We start from the raw sequence: 20,983 nt of genomic DNA, 5'->3' as shown, positions 1-20,983 counted from the left end.
TCCAAAGGAAGGAAGGACTTCTTGTGTTACTTGAGCATCTGTCGAGTCCAAGTGCTTCATAAGTAACAAAGGAATGCATTGGATGGAAACTAAATAAACACATACCTGGACACTTAACCATCACTAAAGGGAAATTGCATAACTGTCTCAGAGACTTTCTAATGAGGAGACACAGCACTCAAAAAATCCTCCATAGAAATGCATGGGGTTAGTTTGTAACGCCAATATCCCACCCCTTCCTCGCCAAAACGTCGACATGTGTATACATTGAGCCAATCATGTGATGTGATGTGACTACATTGAGCCAATTATGTGCTGTGTTGTGCAAACACCGTGCCAATCATGTGTTGTGAGCCGCTGGAGCACGGTTGGTGTTGTGAAGCCTTGCGCATGCGCATTTCTGCCGAATAGGATGCCCGATGAGTACCCAAAAAGCGTTGCAATATGGCCGCCGAGTGGAGGGACTTGCCTAAAAGGACTTTGACTGTCTTTCTCAGTAAACCAAAAGTGCCTATTAGCCTATTTGACTGAAGTAAGGCACAAGTGAAGTGCCTAATATTTATTTGACTATGTTGCCCTCTTCTGGTGATGGGAACTGAGAGCACCCCCCCTCCCTCCCCCCAAGCTGAGGCAATCACTAGACTTGTTTGGTTCAAATGTTGACTTTGTATTTACATGCAGGGGTGAAAAGGATGAAAGTTTAAGTCAACCAAGATATACAGTTTCGTTGCCTATTATCAGGATGCCGAGGAAAATCAAAAAACAGAAAGTGAAAAGGTGAATATGTTTTATGAACTTTATGTGAACATTATGTTTTAGACATAATTTGCCTTCAGTTTCCAATACAATATTGAGATTTTTTTAATCGTGATGCCCATGTAACAAGCAATAAAGTGTATTGGTATATTAAAATAAATAGTATTACAAGAAACAACTAAATCAATGTCAGTGGATAGACGAACATGGCATGGAACCTCTATTAAATTCAACAAACCATCATCAGTGCCATACCCTTTTATCTAGCAGCCACAGGTCTGATAGACAAGACAAAGTGAAAGAGACGACACAAACGAAAAAGAAAAAGAAGATCAGGAAGGAAGGACGGAGTGACAGGGAGGAAGACAAACAACTGAAGTGTCCAACCACAAGTCCTCTGGTGTATGACCCTGAGGTCAGCTCTCACTTACATTTGCTTTCTCTTGTTTCTATTCTGAACCATTCATCTGGCCTGGTTATGGAAAGATTATGTGAGTATTTTTAAACCCTGAGAGAAACTATTCTCTGAGCCAAAATAGACAAAAACACACACAATACACAAATCCCCCAGCCAGCTCCATGAAACATCCTCATCATGAATGATTCATAGCCGCTTAAAAAAAAATTGTTAATGTTTGTTTTAAATATTTTTGGTCAACAAATCCCCTTTATACACAATTCTATAAACACATACTACTGGATATGTTTACGTTTAAGCATTTCACAAACAATTTCATGCAGACAGACAATACAGATAAGGTGTATAACCTCAACTTTCCAGTATAATCAAACCAGGGTAAAGCCCTGTCTTCATGCACATATAGCACAGCAGGAATGGGAGCGCCGAGATCTTGTGTGTTCCAGGTTGTTTTGCAGGAACTGCTCCTTCGCCACCCCAGCAAACCTCCAGATGGGGAAGAGTCGCTGGAGGAGCTCCGCTCTCAGCTTTTTGAGAGACAGAAAGCCGTAAGATATCTACCAAATCCCTCCACATAACCAGGCCACTCAAAATCACAAAAACACCAAACAGTCATGAACACAAAAACCGTCTTGTTTATATTATTGCACTAGTATGCCAAGCACCAATCAATCAAGATAAGAACCTGCCTATCCAAGAGGATATGTCGTTTTGAGCTTCCAATGGACTTGCAAGAGTTGGAGGGTATGCTATAAATGTGTATTTGTTAGTTATTTGTATTCAGCATTTAATTGGCTGCAAAGATGTGTTCTTCTTACCCTTACTCTTGTCTAAGTTCTCTCCCCACAGAACTACCTCAGGAAATACTGCTGCGTGTGTCAACGCAGGAGAAATGCCTACCTGAAAGTCTTCACAAAGTTTGATAGCAAACAGAAAATGCTCCTCTCTTTTAAGGTAACATATTTGAAAGCACACATGCACATGTCATTTCACATTTGTTTTATTCTATTTTATATTATTTAACTATATTCATGGAGTCTTGCACACCTGTGTGAATCTTCAAGGCATATTGCTTCTGCCTTCCTTGCTCTAACCTGTAAAGCACTTTGGGTCAACTGCTGTTAGTTTAAATAAAAGTGACTTGACTTGACAAATAACATTATGTTTAGTCAAGTTGAATGCATGAATCTGTAGTTGGAGACAGTCAATAATATGGGGTGTAAAAGTCATTTAGTTAATATTTTGTGGATAAATTGGGTCTAAAATAAATATAAAGCATTGTTATTGGTAAAAGGTTGTTTTATTAGTATAATTGTTCAAAATTGATTCCATAAAGATTTATTTTTTTGATAATAACTAAATCTTTATCATAGAGAAACAAAATATACCCCGAATTATAAAATGATCAACACATGCAAACACATTTCAACTTCAGACTATGTAGTTTTCTTGAATTGTTAAGCCCTGATTGAGTAACCAAGGGGAGAACATCTAGTTAACTCTCACAAACACCTCTCTCTGCTAGGACATGGAACATGCCCTGAAGGACTTATACTTGGGGAACATAGCCTCGAAACAATTCCAGTGGCTGATGGATTTATGTGATGTACACATACAAACAGAAATTGACTGTGACCTCTTCTGTTCAATCTGTGCCCTCTCCGAGAGAATGCTATATGCTGACTTTGCGTAAGTAGTCTGGTGACAACTAATTCAACCTTCGCTGAAATTATTCTGATCCAGAATTACCAATTAAATAACCTTTTCTGAATTCTTACACAAATCTCAGTATACAGACAGTTTAAAGAGGTCTTGTCTTGACACATGGACTACAGTATTATCATCATAAGGACATCATGTAAGGTGTTCACATTTTAATGACCACTAGTATGGCTCACCTTGTTCTGTCTGCTTCATCTTGGGTCAGAATGGATGACATGGAGGAGGCTGATACCAGACAAAAAGAGCTGCTGGAGGAAGCGGATTTCTGCCGTCTGCTGGCAAAGTTCCATGGTTATAACATTGCACCAGCGCTGACCAGACTACTCCTGGAGCTTTGACTTGAAACTGATGCTGTTGGCTGTGTTTACCTCAGTTATTGAAATGCTAAGCAATGTAAACATATTTCAACATTTAATTGAATTCTTCCCGGGAAGTGTCATTATGTCAATAATAGAAATCTTTCAATTATAGACTAGTGTCAGTATTATTAAGCATTTAAGAGATGACGCATAAAACATTTCATGTAAGGTTTTTTCATTTTTATTTTAAGTTTAAATGTTAATTCCATGCTGTGTCTCAGTAAGAACAATACAGATTCTATATCTGTGGCTCCAGTCAGATATCCAGTAGTACAAATTAGCTTCAAGTTAAACATGAAAAAGAGGAGAAAGGTAGAAAGAAAGAGAGAATTAGCTATATAAATGAGGTGGGGGACAGAGGGGAAGAAAAAAAGATTTGTCTATCCTCATGCAGGTTTAAAATCAATCATTTTGGTGCTAAATCATTCCCAACAGCCAATGGACTTTTTTTTCTGAGACTTAAAAGCAACAAGGCCCCGTTTTATTTTTTTTGTTTTGTTTGAGCTGATAGCAGCCATTATCTGAACTCAGCATTTCTGCGTGATACAGTATTTAGCACAACGTACAGTCCAGAACACGGCAAAACACTACTACATGACTTCTACGGTATAAATGTTAAGCATTTGCTCCACATGGATATCAAGAATTTGCCAACTTCCTCTGAGTGACTTTGTTTTACCACAGAAAGAGCACTTTGTTCAGACTTGCCCTTTTAAAGGTTTTATGATTCTTTTTAAAGTTGCATCTGATGTTTGCACTATCACAGACATATTACAGCTCCCATAGCTAATGATAGTAGACATAAGTAATAAAAGTTAATCTTCTTTAATATTACATTAAGAAAAAAAAAAAAATCAAAAACAAAACAAAAACAAAAAAACATATCCAGCAACTGATAAAAATGTTGAGGAAAAGCAAATAAAAAAAATTGTACCAGAAATAAAGAAAGAGGGAAAACGGGGAATCCTAAGTCTGACAATGTTTTTATTTATTTCGGTGAGTGGTATTCTGTGTTGAATAATGGGGTGAAATACCAAAAAAACAAACAAACAAACAAACCATTCTTGAAAGAAAAAAAAAGGGGGGGTAGGTGGCAACAGTGAGGGGCCCTGGAGGCATTTGAGCTGTGGAGGAGTACCACTCGAGGGTGGGCTCTGTGTCTCCCTTCTGTGACACTGAGGATGGAACTGGGGGAAGGGTGGGTAGGTGGGAGGGTGGGTGGAGTCTAACATTGGCTGTGATTTCTCACTGAGTCTCATCCTCCACATCTTGCAGCGCTTCTTTGTTCTGTTCCTCTCCTATTGACATGGGGGAGCAAACAAACAACAAAAAACATGTCCCAGTTAGGCAGGCAAAAGAAAGTGGTCAGAACTATTACACGGTTGATATGAAGACATAAATGACTAAAAATGCTTTCTATTGATGTTCCCATGCTCAAAAGTAACAAAACGGTGACAATCTTCAAAGTGATGAAGACTTGCATGTCTTCTCAGTTTTCCATGTGGCACACTTGCAATCAGAACATGCTTCATCAACACACATTTTCACCTGATCCCCATGCAAACCAATGGGTATCCAATGCCAAGGATAGCAAATACGCATCAACATTAAAACTCTGCAAGTAAACACTTGTTATTGCTAATGGTGGCCAACTACATCCTGGTTCCTGTTCAACATCACATCTGACTATGTGTGTTCAAATAACAAGGATCAGTGGTCACATGCACTGAACAAATGTAACCGGAAGACCACAAAACATCACTGCATCTACAATTCTTCCACAGGTATTTCTCACTGAAAGGTATTAAAGACAACTTTTTCCTACGCCAGTCCATCTTAGGGCTGAGCAATTAACTGCATTTGCAAAAATACTGCGATATGATCAAACGCGATTTTCTAACCGCAAAGACTGTTTGAAAGACTGATTACACTCTGATCATGCATTGGCCGTTGCACGTGCAATATGTGATGTCACCAATCTTTTGTTGCCTTCTTCAAAGTGCAGTAGAGAGAGGTAGGCTACTTTGGTTGAAAATAAATCTATTCATTACCTTTTGCTGAATTATTGCCATGTCCCTGGTTCCTAGTTCCTTTCTCTTACTACCTTGCTTCGTTAACTTCTCCAACTGACTATTAAAAATTCACGACTGTTTAGGCTACACGGCCATTTGCTGCAACTCTCACTGGTAAGTTTATTCAACTGAATATTGGTTGTAGAGAGTGAACTTAATTTGCGCTGCGTAAAGCCTCTTTAGTGAACACCGAGCTGAACGGTCATTTGGCCGTGTTGCAAGATTGTTCTGACTCATGATGTGCATGGGAGGGGACAAGCATGTCTGTCGTGTGTGAGACAAGGATACATTCTGGCTGTGTGAGTTTTCTGCCACTGCATGTATTTAACGAAAGAAGACCATATCTACATGAAATTGTAATAAAATAGAAACGGAATGTAACAGTCACACTAAAGGGGCACAGGTTTTATGAGGGGGAAACTATTTTGGCTGGAAGTTCAAAAAAATATACTGGCTTAGTGTGAAAAATATGTAATTAATTTTTGTCTACAGAACTGACATCAAGACAGTTGCTGATGGAGGCGTTAAGTTGACATGCAGAATACAGCTTGCCATCTTTAACCAAATCCAATTTTAAAATCGGCGGCCATATTGGAACGCTTTTTGTGTACTTATCGGGCATCTATTTCGGGCAGAACTGCATGTGCCCAAGGCTCCACGAATCACAACACACCAAACTCGATCCAGCTGTGAGATCACAACAAATGATCGGCACAATGCATCAACATGTCAACTTGGACGGTGGAAGGGGCAGAATAGCGGTAGATGACTGTCAAGTTTGCGTTACGAACTAACCCCATACATTTCTGTGGGAGATTCTTTGAGGGCTGCGTCTCCTCATTACAAAGTCTCTGGTTTAACCAAGCCAGTCTCTACAGCTGCAAACATGAATGATTCAAGTGACAACCAACTACACAGAGGCCAACAAGCTACAAGCGGAAGGATTCGTGATTAAGTGAGAAGGCAGAATATTCAATGGGGGAGCGTACAGTGCGCACTCTTACAAATACACGACATAGATCTGGCGTGTCCTTAGATCATGACCGGGTCAGTGCAAGCACGTGAGAGAAAAACGCAAAAACTCTACCTGGGGCAGCCGGTACGGCTACACAGTGCAAAACAAAACTACTGGGGTCAGTGGGTGTGCAGAGTGGGTTAGTGTATAAAAAGAGCAAGCCAGGCAACACAGGAGAGAACTTACAAAATACAGTTTTATAGGGAATGAGCATTTTAATTCCCCTTAGGAATCTACATGGTGGAGATGAAAAGAGGAGAGATGAGTCCTACGGTCACAGTTTACCAAGTTAAGAGTTAGAGCTTAGAAACAGACAAGAAAGGGGAGTGGAGGAGAACAGGAAGAATCCACATACAGGTGTTAACACAATATTGCTCCCAGAGTTCCTACCTCTGCTAGGCGTAGCGCCACTATTATATATAAAAAGCCGTTGAACAGCTTGATGTACATGTTTCTAACTTTCAATGTTACCAGCTTTTAGAGTTTGCAATAAGACTATCGGCTGACCAAAAAGGAAAAGATTGCATGACTTTTGCTGAATATAAAAACACAGATATAACCTGCTCCAAAAAAGCTAGAGTTGTTTCCTGAAGAGTAGAGGAAACCATAAAGCAATGGCCTCCTTTCTGCCATAAAAGGTAAAGTGTAAAACCAGCTTTATTAAACTAGCCTTTTTTTTTTTTCAGTTATGAGGTGTCTAGGTCAGCGGGTTCTGTGGGTTCTCATACTCACCATCTCCCTGCATGTCTGAAGTCCATAGTGTCAGGTTGTCACGTAACAACTGCATGATGAGTGTGGAATCCTTGTAACTCTCTTCACTCAATGTGTCCAATTCTGCAATAGCATCATCAAATGCTGCTTTTGCCAACCTGAAAAGGCACTGACAATTAATACACCAATTTATCACCCACAGAACCAGTCAGCTATGACTCTTTATTTGAATGTGTGACATTTGCCAACATTAAAATGAATCTGGACAGACAGACATTCTTTGAGGAATACCCACCTGCATGCCCGGTCTGGAGAGTTTAGGATTTCATAGTAAAATACAGAGAAGTTAAGTGCAAGACCCAGACGAATTGGATGGGTGGGTGGCAGTTCAGTCATAGCTATGTCACTAGCAGCTTTGTAAGCTACTAAACTGTTTTCTGCTGCCTCCTTCCTGTCGTTTCCTGTTGCGAACTCTGCCAGATACCGGTGGTAGTCACCTTTCCTGAAAAGACAGAACAAGAGTAAAGGTATAACTCTCCATGCAATGAAATTAGTACTCAAAATAATTTGTTTCTGAATGGAGAGGGAAGTAGTAAGGCATACATTTTGTAGTAGAAGACCTTGGACTCCCCTGAACTGGATGCTGGAATGAGGTACTTCTCCAACACGTCGAGGATGTCATTACAGATTGATTTGAGCTCATTTTCAACCTTCCGACAGAGATAATGCACAGACATGACAATAATGAAAATAAAGAAATACTGCCTGTTTTACAATGCTATTCACCTTATTCAGCCCCTCCCATTTTTTTTAAATTTCTTGTCTTCCACGTTGTCGGCTAGCTACATCTAGTTAGCTTCATTGGGATAACAAGGCAGAAGAGGATGTAGAGGCTAACTTGGGAGGAAAACCAAATGCCATCAGGAGGTCAGATTGCAATATTGTACTAAGCTACCCAAGGCTATTCACCTCTACCGAGTGGGTAGACGATATGCGGCAGTGGCCGCTGTATCGTATGGAGACACTCGCAAATCCTTATTTGTTTGGTAACTATGGTAACTAGAGAAAGTCATTACAGAATAGCCGCTCCAAAGTCAGTGTTTTTCTAACTTCAGATAGGAAAGGTGTATAACAGAAATGTCTTAAGAAAAAATCCTAAATAAACGTTCCTAACTTTAGTATGACCCATAACATATGATGCCAGTAATCTCGATAGAGCTCTGCTATCTCAATGTATGCTACTGCTCAATCGGAAGTTCGGAGACAATGTGGGCAAAGCTAGCCCCCCCTCCCCAAGTTTGCGCGCGGAATAAGGTGAATATGGTGCTAAAACATCACATTCACCCTGACAGGAGCATGTTTATTAGAGTGTTTGCTTTTTTCAGCATGGCTCACTCAGGGCTTTTTATCTTACCGTTTGCCTGTACTCCCGGATCATTTTCAATTTGACTTCCCCACCTTTACTCTCCTCCTTCTGCTCAATACTACTGATTATCCTCCAGGATGCTCTCCTTGCCCCAATGACATTCTTGTAGGCCACTGATAGAAGATTTCGCTCCTCGACTGTTAGCTCCACCTCCATCCCAGCTACATTCTTCATTGACTCAACCATTTCTAAAACAAAAACAAATCACATGCTAAGTAAACTCAAGACAATGGAATGTATGTGCATTGTGCAATACTGTAAAATGTCACATTAATTACATAATTACATGTGAGTCAAGACATTTCGAATGACATATTCATTCAAAATCGATGCATACAATAAGTGAGGGAAAACATTAAAAAAAATTACTTTCTTATCATACTATCTGAAAGATACTGTAGAATTTCCTTTGAACAGAGTTCTAAAACACTAGTGATGTTAATTTTCTGACTGTGTGATGGGGTTGCTTGACTAACATCGGAGATCCATTACGTCAACTAGGTTGTTATAAGACCTGCCAGGTAAATGTGCACAGTGCACACACCCTTATTAGCAGTTAGTTTCATGACATGACCTGGAAGATAACCTACCACTTATTGGGTTGCAGCAGCATACCAAGGGAAAACATGGTTACAGAATTCAACAGAAGCAATTCCTGCTGATCTGACAATTGTGCACGCACTACGTCTAACTAATATTACAAACAATACAACATTCGAAAATAACGGTCAGCTACTCTGTAATAATTTTGAAAATTCCATCAAACGTTAGACGACTTGAGGTAGACGCTGACCCTCTAGAATCTTTGTTGCTAACATTACAGTTGATTTCACAAGGCTAGCTAACTGGGTGGGATTTTACTTAACGAGTTAGATAACATGTAACGTTAACCTGTGGTGCTTATATTGTCCATGACAGCTCGCTAATGCAACTAATTTGCTATTACAAACTCTGGAACCCCAACAGATGTTAACGTTAACAGCACTGACACAGTTAACGTTAGCTGGCTATCTAGCTAGCTATACATTAACTAACAGATACAGTAGTACTAACCCCTAATGTCAGCCTTATGGTCATTGTTTGCTGTTGTCCAACTTAGGTTAACTTAACTAACCTGTAATATGACCAGCCATCTCTACATTTACGTTAACTGTTAACATTATGTTACTATATAACATTAATACCTCACTAAGCTAGGTACTGCCACCTAGCTAGTTAACTTGCGCTAGCTGGCTAATGCGTTCAGCCACCACGATAGGATTTAGCCATGAAGGCGGACGCTCACAATGAACTTAACGCTAGCAAAAAATAAATCAGTGGAGTAACAGACTATTACTACAGATGATTTTAGTTTGACGTGTACGCCACAAATGATTGGTAAACACTGATGACTTGTTCGTACATGACGAGTGAATTCTCGGGATTCACAGTCAGTGAGAGAATCCTTAGACGCTACCTATGCTAACCAGCTAATATTCTCCGCCATTTTGTCTCTCTAAAATCTCCATCTTTAAACCTCAGTTGCTCATCAAGCATTTGACACTCCCCGCTAGAGGGAGGGTGAGTGGGGAACACTGAATGAAAGTAAAATCACCCCACTAATGTCTCACATCTACTTGATTGTTAAATGCAATGACACACTTTCCTTTCACATCAAACAAATAGCTTGTTGTCAAGCTAACTAGCACACAATGCTAGGTCTAAGTTTGATGGCTAACATTAGCGGGCTGGTTCATCCACTTTAGCGTTAACGTTAGCTAACGTTAGCTTCTTCGCTTGGTTGTAACGTTAAGCTTAACGTTGACTTAACTTACCATCGTATCTCTCTGCCTGTTCGGCAAGTTTGGCCTGATAAACTAACTCCTCTCGATCACCCATGTCGGTATGTTGCTAAAGTGGCGTTGATACGTAGAGAATTTGAGCAGTAGAATAGCGATGTTTGACACTACTAGCCACCAGGTCCAGCTAGAGCAGTGATAGCAACTGGAGCGGTGTTCCCACTCCACCGGTAAAACGAGAATAAAGATGGCGTTAGATTTCCATCCGGGAATCTACACACCACACCACACTGACCACACCACGCTTCAACATCCAGTTTAGAGATGAACTGGATCATAGACATATTTTTCATTGAGAGACAACTGACTAAAGTCAATTTCTGACTTGCAAAGTTGCAAAGTCAGTGAAAGATGAACTCTGAATTGCATGTTGCAATTTAACAATTGAATTGTTGAGGCCTACTAGAACCCTCACATTTCATATGTGAAGTTTTTAGGATGATCCCCTACTGAAAAAAAGAAGCTACAAACCAGCTGGTAGTCATGGTGGTGTGACCAACCGGACATGTCATGTCATGGTCGTAGTCTTACAGACCTTATGCAAAATTAAAGGTTGCCTGTCTGCAGCAAATCTGCAAGTGTGAAGTGTATAGGAGGTCTGCATGGACTAGGAGAGAGGAGGACTAGAGAAAATTCTACAGTATCACTTCATGGCATTAACCAACCTACAGCGGTTGCCTACTGTCCCAAGGTTGCAGTTAAAGATGCTATCATCTCCTTCAACAAGCTCTCTCATCCAGAAAAAGCTGACATGCACTGTGAGGATCATGTCCTTTGGTTTCTCCAGCCTTCACCTAATCCAGTGAATAACAGATCTCCAAAATAATCTGGTAGACTTAAATTATTATTATTGCACTATACCATCAATAGCAGCACAGGAGCAAGGAGCTGAACTCTCACAATTTTATATAAAACACATCTCATGTCCATTACAACTTAGATCTAGAGATTCTCAGGCAGTTGTGGGGTTGTCAGTGATTGTCAGAGTGCAGGGAACTGGTTGACCAGCTTTGTGCATTATGTGAGCAATCACCTCCTCTAATGTGGCCAAGATGCAGGAAATGGAGATTGGGCCACCATTGCCATAGAGTTGAGGTAACCTGCCCAACTTGACAGACACTGAAATGAGGGTGAAAAGAAGGATACTGAAAAGGATGCATGGTTTAGGGTCTGCGGTGCTTGTCCACCAAAGGCCCTATCATAATCCGTCCAAGGCCCTATGAACCTTAGGACATGGCATCATGAATTGAATGAAATATTTTGAATCAAAAGCTGCAACTGCCAAGACTGCCAAAAGTGGGTAATTTCGTCCAGCACAATGATTCAAAACATGTCAAGATCAACACAACAATGGTTTGAACACAAAATAAAACGTCTGTCATGGTCATCTCATTCCCCTGATCTAAAAAAATAGGGTGAATGAAATAGGAGACTGCATGGAGCTAAGAATCTGGATAATCTCAAGAGATTCTGAAGAGCAAATACCCTCCTTATTCTCCAATTTGAGAAGGTTGAGATGATGAGATGGTAGTAGGCCACAGGTCGACTGAGTGTTTTATTGGCAAAGGAAGATGTACACATTATTAAATGCAGTGCCAATCATAGAAACGAGACAGAATTTAGGAGCATAGCACAGCAGCATTGCTCAAAACGTATGCTTTCATCAGCCTAGTTCTTAGGGGTCGTTATACTCCGCACCAGAAGGTGGCGATAGTATCCCTTTATAGGAAACCTCGCTCCGAAGAACGAAGAAGCGTTGTGTTGTTCGCGGACATTTTTGAATTTCTGGCTGACGTTAGACCCGACGAAGAAGTCGTTTTCATCTGTCTGGTATTGAAATTTCAATCCATTTTTATAATACACTTGAATACTACCATGAAAATGGAATGGGAGAGAAAAAAACGTATAGGCATGTCGTAAAATATGTGTGATATATGAGAATCGTTTGTGTAGCCTCTCATCTTTGCTAAGTTATCAATAACAACATTAACGTTAGCTGATAGTCGTAGCACTGGCTGTGAGTCATAACATTATTCAATAACGTTGTATGATAAGTTTGCTTGACTGTTTGCAGATAACACAATATTCATTTGTCGGAGGATACATGAAATGCTATGTTATTCGTTCGATGTTGACTTATTTCAGCTTTTCCCTCGTCATCCCCCACAGTGCTAAGATGAACCGACGTACTGGTAATAGATATTCAGAGCTGCCACTTCGTGTGGCAGGGAATAGAACGAGTATGGTCAGCGCCACTCCTCAGAGGTAACACGTTAATGGAGGTTTTGATTAAAGTCACTTGCACGTATTGGTTTTGATGTTAAGTGTAAATAACATGTCTTGTGTGCTTTGACTCCTGTCAGAGTGAGCTGACGTTTTTTTTTTTTACTTGACTTACTTACTTTGTGTTGTTTTACTTTCTTTCATAGCAAAGACCTCTTCGGTAAATTAAGCCTAGCAAAAGGACAAGCATCTGGAACATCAGAACGAAGAACAAGCTTTTTCGGAAAGTGAGTGTCTACAGACAGTTTTTTGACAGACATAGCCAGTTTCTTTGACTAATAATTAAATAATAATAATTTGACACTTTTCGTACTTTCCATATGTTAGATCATCTTAGCAGACTTCAATTGAGAGGCCTATCTAAATGTTATTGCAACATATGAATAAGTGTGTCCATGTCTTCGCAATCGCCAAGCATCAGTCAATATACATTTTGTCCTCAGTGCATCCTCAGGAAACCAACGAAATAGCTTCTTTGGGGCATATGGAGGTTCTGAGAAGATCAAAGATCCCCGGCCCTTACACGACAAGGCTTTTATTCAGCAGTGCATCAAACAGCTTTGTGAGGTGTGTAAATCAAGTCTATAGTTAGTCTCTATTATGTTTGTGTGTTACCTCCGTTTCCTGTTCTTTTTTTTTTAACATCAACCTACCAGGGACTGGAGATCAAAATGAGCTTGTATGGCTGATACATTTGAATTGCTTATTCAAATGAGCATGTTCATTAAGGTACTCTGTCCCTTAAAAAAAAATCCTTGGGGTTAGTAGAATCTTCAGAGAAACCCCTCAGTTTTTCTCCATCCACCATGTCTTGCCTCCATAATAGTTGACAGTGTAAAAACATGGCATTTGTGTTTTACACAGCATATATAAAAGCAAGTGATTGACTGCCAAAGATACTAAATTATTTTTGAAGACGGAGAGGGACACCCCTGCTCTGGTGGCAACGGGTAGGATGTTCCACCATTGGGGGAATACAAAAGGGAATAGTCTGGATAGCTATCATATTTGCTGGAGTTGGATATTGCTGGCTATTACTGGATCATACTTTCTATACATATAAGTTAAACTGTGAATACTCGAGTCAGTGGATGTCTTTCAATGCACCCATTGTTACTTTGTGGTGCTCCTGTTGTCTTTATCAAATGTTATTATGGTTTTTCTTTGTCAGATGTCATAGTTATGGTTCCCAACCAGAAGTTTACTGAAATGCTTTTAGTACATTTTGAGTGCTGTAAAAATATGGAAAAGTTTGCAAGGAAACCTGTTATGTAGTGTAAACACAAGAGGGTGCATTTGGACAAATATCGGCTACATTGCTATGGGGAAGCTCATACCAGTATAGTAAGATCCGTTAAAGGAACCGTATGTAAGAAATGTATTTTTAATTAATCATAAAATGGCCCTGATATGTCACTAGACATTAAGAAATCATGTTCATTTCAAATACTTATATCACTGACAACAGCAGTCCGGCCAGGATATTGTCATTTAAAAAGTGAAGTTGCAGCCCTCAACTGATGTTGATGTTGTGTTTTGTCAGGTCATGTTGTGTTTTGGCCTGATGCGCCACCCTCCACCTATGTACTAATCACAAAGTCAGTAGTGTTTCGGCATCCGGGTTGGCAACCTCGAGTCAGGGAGAGGGGGAGGGGATACACCGCTTTACAGTTATTTGAAAGTGATTGCCGTACCAGTTTTGGCCACAATCTTACATATGGTTCCTTTAAGTGTCTAAGGGGGCCAAAATAAGTCTGTGAAACCGATATATTGTTCTGTTGTTTATGTTGTATGTAATAAGATCAGGTTGGTGCCATGTACTATGTAATTAACTTAACAGAAACAATATGGTTGTTGTGCAAAACCATCAGTTATTGACTTGGTCAAGTAGTAGACTATAGTGCAAAAACAATAATGTTATAAGTTTGATTAAATTAGAAAAAAATATGTTGTGTTATAATTGACCCTTCCAGAAGTCCCACCCTCCTTAGTTACTGTTGCTAGGACTGTAAAGCTTTCGCACCCTGCACGTCTATTACATAGGGGGAGAACTGGGACTTTTTAATGAAATGTCATTTACAAAGACATCATACCACACTGAAAACTAATATTTTGACGCTAGCAACCTACATCTGTCCTCTGTCAAATACAGTTGCATTTTCAGCTTTGAACAAAACCGTTCATGAGTTATTTAAGCAGAAGTCGAATGTGCATGCTGTTTCATTCGTCTCTCCTGGCCAGTACGAATGAAACAGCATGGGGGACGAAAAGAACATACAGTTTAGCTATGTTCTTCCCACAACTTTGACAACACATCATGATTGGTACTTCAAATGTGTGATTTTAGATAGATTGCTGATGGGCTATACGTCTGTTAACAACTTTTTGCAGTCATCGTGAAGCGTGTTGCGGTTATGGAAATGTCATGCAATATGCCTTTTTTATAGTTAGAACAATATGTGTTCGAAATGATATCATGTTTCTATAGTGCAACATGATATTTCACTGTGTCTTTAGGTGGGTTAGGGAACCACACACCCAAATAAGTGCCCTTAATGACCCACAGGCCGTCAGTCTCCATAGGTTAACATGGCAAAACTCGAAAGGTTGCCAGGCCTCCCGTGCCTAGTTACGGGTTGCTAAGCCACGATTGGCCTGTGGCGGTTTTCGGGCGTGGCTTTGGAAGGGTCAATTGTAGTCATGAGACCACCATGTTTTCATTATAACATTTAGGCTCTCATATAAGTGGTAAGAGACATTAAGTGTTTAAATTGAAGAACTAATTTACATTTGTAAGCATGTTGATGCATATTGAAGTCATGCTTGTAAACTACTAAATATATATAATACATTTGATTTCTACCTTGTTCTCTTGCAGTTTCTGTCAGATAATTCTTTCCCTGGGACTATTACTGTCAAGTCACTCCAGTCACCCTCCACAAAGGAGTTCCTGAAGATTTTTGAATTTACCTTGAGTCTGCTAGACCCCACCTTCCAGATGCCCAATGCCAGAGTTGAGGAAGAAGTACCAAGAATCTTCAGAGACTTGGGGTATTTTTTATTCTTTTCGATCTACCATCTTATGTTACAGATCAAACGTAGTAGTAGACATTCTACAGCTGCTCTGTCCTTCTTGCTATGTTGCCCTCCACTTGGTAGTCTCAAATGATCAAGGAAATGTATTCCCATTTGGAATATGTGCTAACTGAATGGTTGGATATTTAAGTAATAAGCCCCGAGAGGCCGTAGGTTACACTGATTCTACAACCGCTAAGGGCCGTTGTTAGGCACGACGCGCTAGCAGAGTCCCTAAAACCCCCCTTAGCTGTTGTAGAATCAGTGTAACCTACGGACTCAAGTGGTTTATTGCTTTTCTAAAACTGTTACTATATACCTGGCAAAGTTTCATAAAGTAAAGGCACAGCAACTAGAAATGGAACTGATTTATTCATAGATAATCACTCTTCCGCCAATAAATATATTTCCTCTATCTGAATGGTTGCCAAGCAACGTCGAGACGCAGCTACTTTAACTTTTGTATCAAGTTATGGGAGCGCATTAATATAGAACGAAATGCGGTCAAGGTGTATGTTTATGCTGCATTTTACAACGGCATCAAACATGATTCAGCCAATCACAATCAAGGACTGGAAATATCCGTTTTTGAATAAACAAGATAATATGTACTTCTGTTTGTGCATTTATAGGTACCCTTTTGCACTCTCCAAAAGCTCCATGTACTCAGTTGGAGCCCCGCATACATGGCCACAGGTCCTGGGGGCGCTAGTTTGGCTGATGGACTCTGCCAGGGTAAGCCCACCGACTAACCTGATAATAATCAGCACTAGTCTAACATGGGAGCTGAACCTGCATACCACCCCTTTAGGTCCAAACCAGTTCTTGGACAATGTGTTCAAATGTCTACCAGTTCTTTGAGTTATTACTGTGTTTCCCATACATTGACTTATTTGTGGCGGCCCACCACAATATCAACATTGACCGCCACACAATGATTTTCCAGGTTGTACTAAATTGTGCTTAAATCTGGTTAGCATCATAACCACACTGTGCTAATTGTTAAAAAACTGTTGTATTCAAGTTAATTCTGCAAACCAACCACCACAAATGAAATTAAATTCTGTGAGAAACACTTAGTACTCTGTTCATGATTGTGGCCATTGCCCCATGCTTGTTCTGACTGCACCACTGACCCTGTCTTTTCCAGCTCTTCAGCTGCTTGCGAGAGCAGGACCTCCTCTTCTCAGACTTCGCAGACGACAACACCGACGTGGAGGAAGGAGTCGAGTACAACAAGGTACACAGAGCTTTCCTGAAAGTTTACTCAAAAATCTCCCTGGTTTTGTTTTCACCTGGAAATATATATTTTTTCTGACTTGGCCTTCTGTCGCTCTTAGCTCTTCATGGACTACTCCTGTGAGAGCTACAACAAGTTCATGCAGGGAGCGGACATGTTTGATGAGGAGGATGCAGATTACCTGAATGCGCTGAGTAAGCCTCTTGTTTCTGATCTGGCTTATTTAATAATAAATAAAAAATAAAAGGATATTGTTGTTAGTACAACAAAAAAATTACCAGTCTTCTCCCTCAAAATTTGTGTGACTTGGTTCTTTATTGGATTACGGGTACGGGTTCAGGCATTATTCTTTGTGTAAGGTCTGCACCCTGTCTGTACTGGGTGGTGGATCCAGTGCTTGTGAGTATTGGTATTATTCCACCATGGTTCGCTTAGTGCTCTCTCATCACTTTCTGTTTGTCTTCAGAGAGGCTTTACAATGTGGATGAGGAGCACCTGGCGTCTCAGTGGGAGAGGTACCAGGCCCTGGCAGAGGAGGTGGAGAGACTGGAGAAGGAAAGTCACAAGGTCAGATGAGGACACTGGATGTGTGAAATGCTTACATGTATATTTTTCTTCTTAATTTGCAGGGCATCTACAGTGTATGCATGTTTTGCAAGCCTCATGTGTGTAGCTAAATGCATGCACTTACGTTTAAGCAAATTTGAAGAAACCTTCTGTGATTAACATTCTGCAAATGGACCCTTGCGATTTTGGTTTCTTTTTGTTGTGTAATAGGATCCACTCATGAACAAACGCACTCAGAAACTCCACATGCAGACAGATCTGCAGAAGCTTCGGGAATACCGTGACAATCTGGAAGCTTTTAAAACCAATCAAGACAACAAGGCTGCAAGTCTGACTGAAGAACTTGAGGCTACAAGTGAGTGTTCTCCTACTTAGCATCCTGAGGGACTATTGTGAAAATTAAGAAAAAACAAAAGATGGAAATGTTCATCCCCTCATCAAAGTTTTTGTGACATCTTACTATAGAGAAGTCCCCAAAGCAATTTAAATCCTTTATTCCAGTTTAATGGAATCTAAACAATATTCAACACTATAAAGACCAAATGGGACAACGAGCTAGGTGAGGAAATCCCAGTCAAGACCTGGTATGAAATGTGGAAATGTCATCAGACCACCACACAATCTCAAAGGCGGAGAGTTTGCTTGGAAAAATCAGAACCGCTACTTCATCACCCCCCTAATTAAAAGTAAACAACTTTCAACTCCGCAATCATGCTGGAGACAATGTGGCGAAATGGCACCAAACCATACACACATTTTTGGAGCAGTAAGAATATACAGCCTTTGAAGAGAGAGGTACATGCCATTTTATGTGAGATCTTGGGTTATGCAATTCCTTTTTCATGTATGGTCCTATGTCTCTTGGAAACTTGGAAGAAAACGTATTCAAGGATGACCAATACCTAGTGAAGATTCTTCTTGCAGTGAGTGAGAAGACTATCACTAAGAATTGGCTGAAAGCGTGAGAAGACTATCACTAAGAAAGGCTGACAAGCAAATTGTAAACAATGGTTATCTATTATTGAGAGAATCCAAGGGATGGAAAGGTTAACATACAAATAAAAAACGAAAGAAGTATTATATGTAAGTATTATAGGAACTGGGGAAAGTGGCTACAAAATGAAGCAAATGTAGACATAACAGACATTTCTATTACTTCATGGTTGTTTTTGCTGTTTTATGTTTGACTGTCTTTCTGAACATCCAGGCACTGCATGTATACATATATATGTATACTGTTTTTCTAACATATTTGCTGAAAGAAAAAATAGTATTACCAATAGTCTTACCTTACGGATATGCCCCCAGAATGTAGCGCTGTAGCTGACTGTGCATTACCTGTTGGCTGTAGGTTAATTTGAAAACTGACAGTATTTGGTGACGTTGAGATACGGAGATCTATGTGAACTTGACAGATTTCTCTGTTAACCATGTAAATCTGCCTGAGTGAGTTAAACTCTCTCCTCTGCACACTCCTACAGCCTTGCAGCGCGACAGTCTGAAACAGGAACAGGCCCGGCTTCAGAACATCCTGCAGAACCAGAAGTTCACGCCGGCCGACATCGAGCGGATCAACCGGGAGCGCAATGAGCTCCAGCAGACGCTGGACAGCCTGAGCCGCAGCCTGGAGGAGACGCAGCAGCAGCTGTGGGCCGAGGAGATCTCCGTGGCCAAGGCCAAGGAGGAGGTGAGGGATAGTATAGTAGACACAGTAATATAAATATAGTATTAGTATTAGCATAAAGTATAGTATAATAATTCAATAATGCAATTATATACATGATTTTCAGAGGTCCCTTTTAGGCATTTTAACTCGAGTTTGAGAATTTTGAGACAAGCTAGAAATTAATCAGAGGTTAGTGGGGGGAAATGGTCTGTTCAGTCCTGCTATGCAGCAGTATGGATGAAGTATTACTTCTGCTGACTTCTGTTTGAAATCCTCAGGCTGAGAAGGACCTGGCCGAGTACCACAAGCTCGCCCGTAAACTGAAGCTCATTCCCCAGTCGGCCACTAACGCCTGCGGACATGACTTTGAGATCAGAAGCCTTCGGGATTACAGCATGGCGGCCATGACTGAATACAAAGCACATATTCAGGTACAGATTTTCTCCTCAGTGTTGAGAGTGCTTAGAGATGGTATCTATCTGTTCTCAGCTGGGATTTAAAGGTAGATTTTGTGTTTGGATGTGTGTGTAACGTGATGTGATTTCTTTTGCTTCACAGAATCCCCTTAGAAACATGATAACAGATGTAGAGGATGAGTTCAATAAGCTGACCAATAAGAAACTGAGCCTGCAAGAGTCTTTGGAGCAGGTATGTCACCATCCAAAGTTACCCACTGAGACGTGTAGGTCTAGAAACCCAGTCTGTATCTAACATGTTATCATAGCTGGAGATTGCTAACTTCATTTTGTTGCACTTCTGCAAACAATGACAACAAAGATATTCCATTCTATCCTACTGTAGGTGAAGTCCAACGTATCCGACAAATCCAATGACGTGAAGCAGTTGAAGGAACAGATCAGGAGACTGGATGAGCAGCTGGAGCTTGATGTACAGGCAAGTACTGTCATCTTGTGCACACCAGACACTGAGGAACTGGACAAATTTGGTCATTAATGTCTGTCTGTGTGTGTGTGTCTATAGGACATTGCGGATGAGGAAGAGAGGTGGGCAGCGGATATTGACTCGGCAGAAAGTCACAAGAAGCTTCTAGAGAAGAAGGTGATGGATGGATACGATGAGGCCATGGAGCAGCTTAAAGCAGCACAGCAACAGTCAGTATACAAACATTGACTTATTCTAACACTTTACACAGTGCATAAGGCCTGAGTTTTTATTGTGTTTTTCCAATCCTTCTCTCAGGTACCATCTTGTCCTGCAAGAGACCAAAGAGGAGAGACGTACCGTCTCAAACAATCTGGCCAGCGTATTGGGGGTAGCATTAAATCACTTGGACATTATAGAAGTAGGTTCCAAATTCCCACATTATCATTGACATGGATATCTGTCCTGCAGTAATGTGAAGTGATTAATAATTGTGTATATTACGTATTACTTCTGTAGAAAAACATCAGTGACCAGGCAGAAAGACTTGATCGGTTACACAAGGAGGTCCTGCAGCAGGATGAAGTGGATCTAAAACAGATGAAGGCAATGATGGCCAATTACATAGCAAAGGCCAACTCGTTCTGCAGCAAGACAAGCAGATCTGAAACATGAAGACCATGGTGACCAACTCTTGTAAAGACATTCCCATTTCCTTTTAAGAGGGTTTGTGTGCATAGTTGACTTGTTAAGAGAAGATAGCCCAGGGACAGGATATTATTCTAGGCTACATGTATTATTTTGTTACTAAAAGGCATATATGTTTGTTTTTCATTTGTAATGATTGTTTACATGTCATGTTTTTGTATTGGATTGTGTTTGTATTGCTAAATACTGATCCTTTCATAGGTATTCCACTTATAATTGAATAAATTGATGACTTGGTAAAGCAA

At 40.4% G+C, this 20,983-nt stretch overlaps 2 protein-coding genes across 6 annotated transcripts in view; one reads left to right on the top strand and one right to left on the bottom strand.

Annotated features, from left to right (window-relative positions):
* LOC121684202 (14-3-3 protein epsilon) overlaps positions 1 to 10,522 on the bottom strand; it is a 29,717-nt gene extending 19,195 nt beyond the window's left edge. The window contains exons 1-7 of one of the 4 annotated variants that reach the window (XM_042064169.1): positions 10,294 to 10,521; positions 8,468 to 8,667; positions 7,657 to 7,763; positions 7,349 to 7,555; positions 7,075 to 7,211; positions 6,529 to 6,575; positions 4,429 to 4,553 (exon numbers count right to left, since the gene is read on the bottom strand). In XM_042064169.1, coding sequence (XP_041920103.1) covers positions 6,568 to 6,575; positions 7,075 to 7,211; positions 7,349 to 7,555; positions 7,657 to 7,763; positions 8,468 to 8,667; positions 10,294 to 10,357 — 723 coding nt within the window. In that variant the 5' untranslated portion in view covers positions 10,358 to 10,521 and the 3' untranslated portion in view covers positions 4,429 to 4,553; positions 6,529 to 6,567. Of the gene's footprint in view, positions 1 to 3,420; positions 4,554 to 6,528; positions 6,576 to 7,070; positions 7,212 to 7,348; positions 7,556 to 7,656; positions 7,764 to 8,467; positions 8,668 to 10,293 lie in introns of those variants that run through there. The other 3 variants (XM_042064166.1, XM_042064167.1, XM_042064168.1) reach the window with 3 other exon arrangements.
* A 1,551-nt stretch (positions 10,523 to 12,073) lies between these two features.
* On the top strand, positions 12,074 to 20,983 carry ndc80 (NDC80 kinetochore complex component). 2 transcript variants are annotated; one of them, XM_042064164.1, is made up of 17 exons: positions 12,074 to 12,147; positions 12,487 to 12,582; positions 12,747 to 12,827; positions 13,044 to 13,167; positions 15,479 to 15,651; positions 16,308 to 16,410; positions 16,826 to 16,915; positions 17,016 to 17,109; positions 17,382 to 17,482; positions 17,693 to 17,837; positions 18,964 to 19,169; positions 19,427 to 19,579; positions 19,707 to 19,796; positions 19,950 to 20,042; positions 20,130 to 20,260; positions 20,349 to 20,451; positions 20,550 to 20,983. In XM_042064164.1, exons 2-17 carry the CDS (start codon positions 12,494 to 12,496, stop codon positions 20,703 to 20,705), a joined length of 1,932 nt encoding a protein of 643 aa, XP_041920098.1. In that variant the 5' UTR covers positions 12,074 to 12,147; positions 12,487 to 12,493; the 3' UTR covers positions 20,706 to 20,983. The 2 variants fall into 2 exon arrangements, with proteins under 2 accessions (XP_041920098.1, XP_041920099.1); XM_042064165.1 differs by lacking the exon at positions 12,074 to 12,147 and adding an exon at positions 12,316 to 12,334.

The sequence above is a fragment of the Alosa sapidissima genome, chromosome 15 (genome assembly GCF_018492685.1).
Source record: "Alosa sapidissima isolate fAloSap1 chromosome 15, fAloSap1.pri, whole genome shotgun sequence".
NCBI lineage: Eukaryota > Metazoa > Chordata > Actinopteri > Clupeiformes > Clupeidae > Alosa > Alosa sapidissima.
The sequence above is the reverse complement of the archived record's forward strand: the minus strand, read 5'-3'. Positions and strand labels throughout refer to the sequence as shown.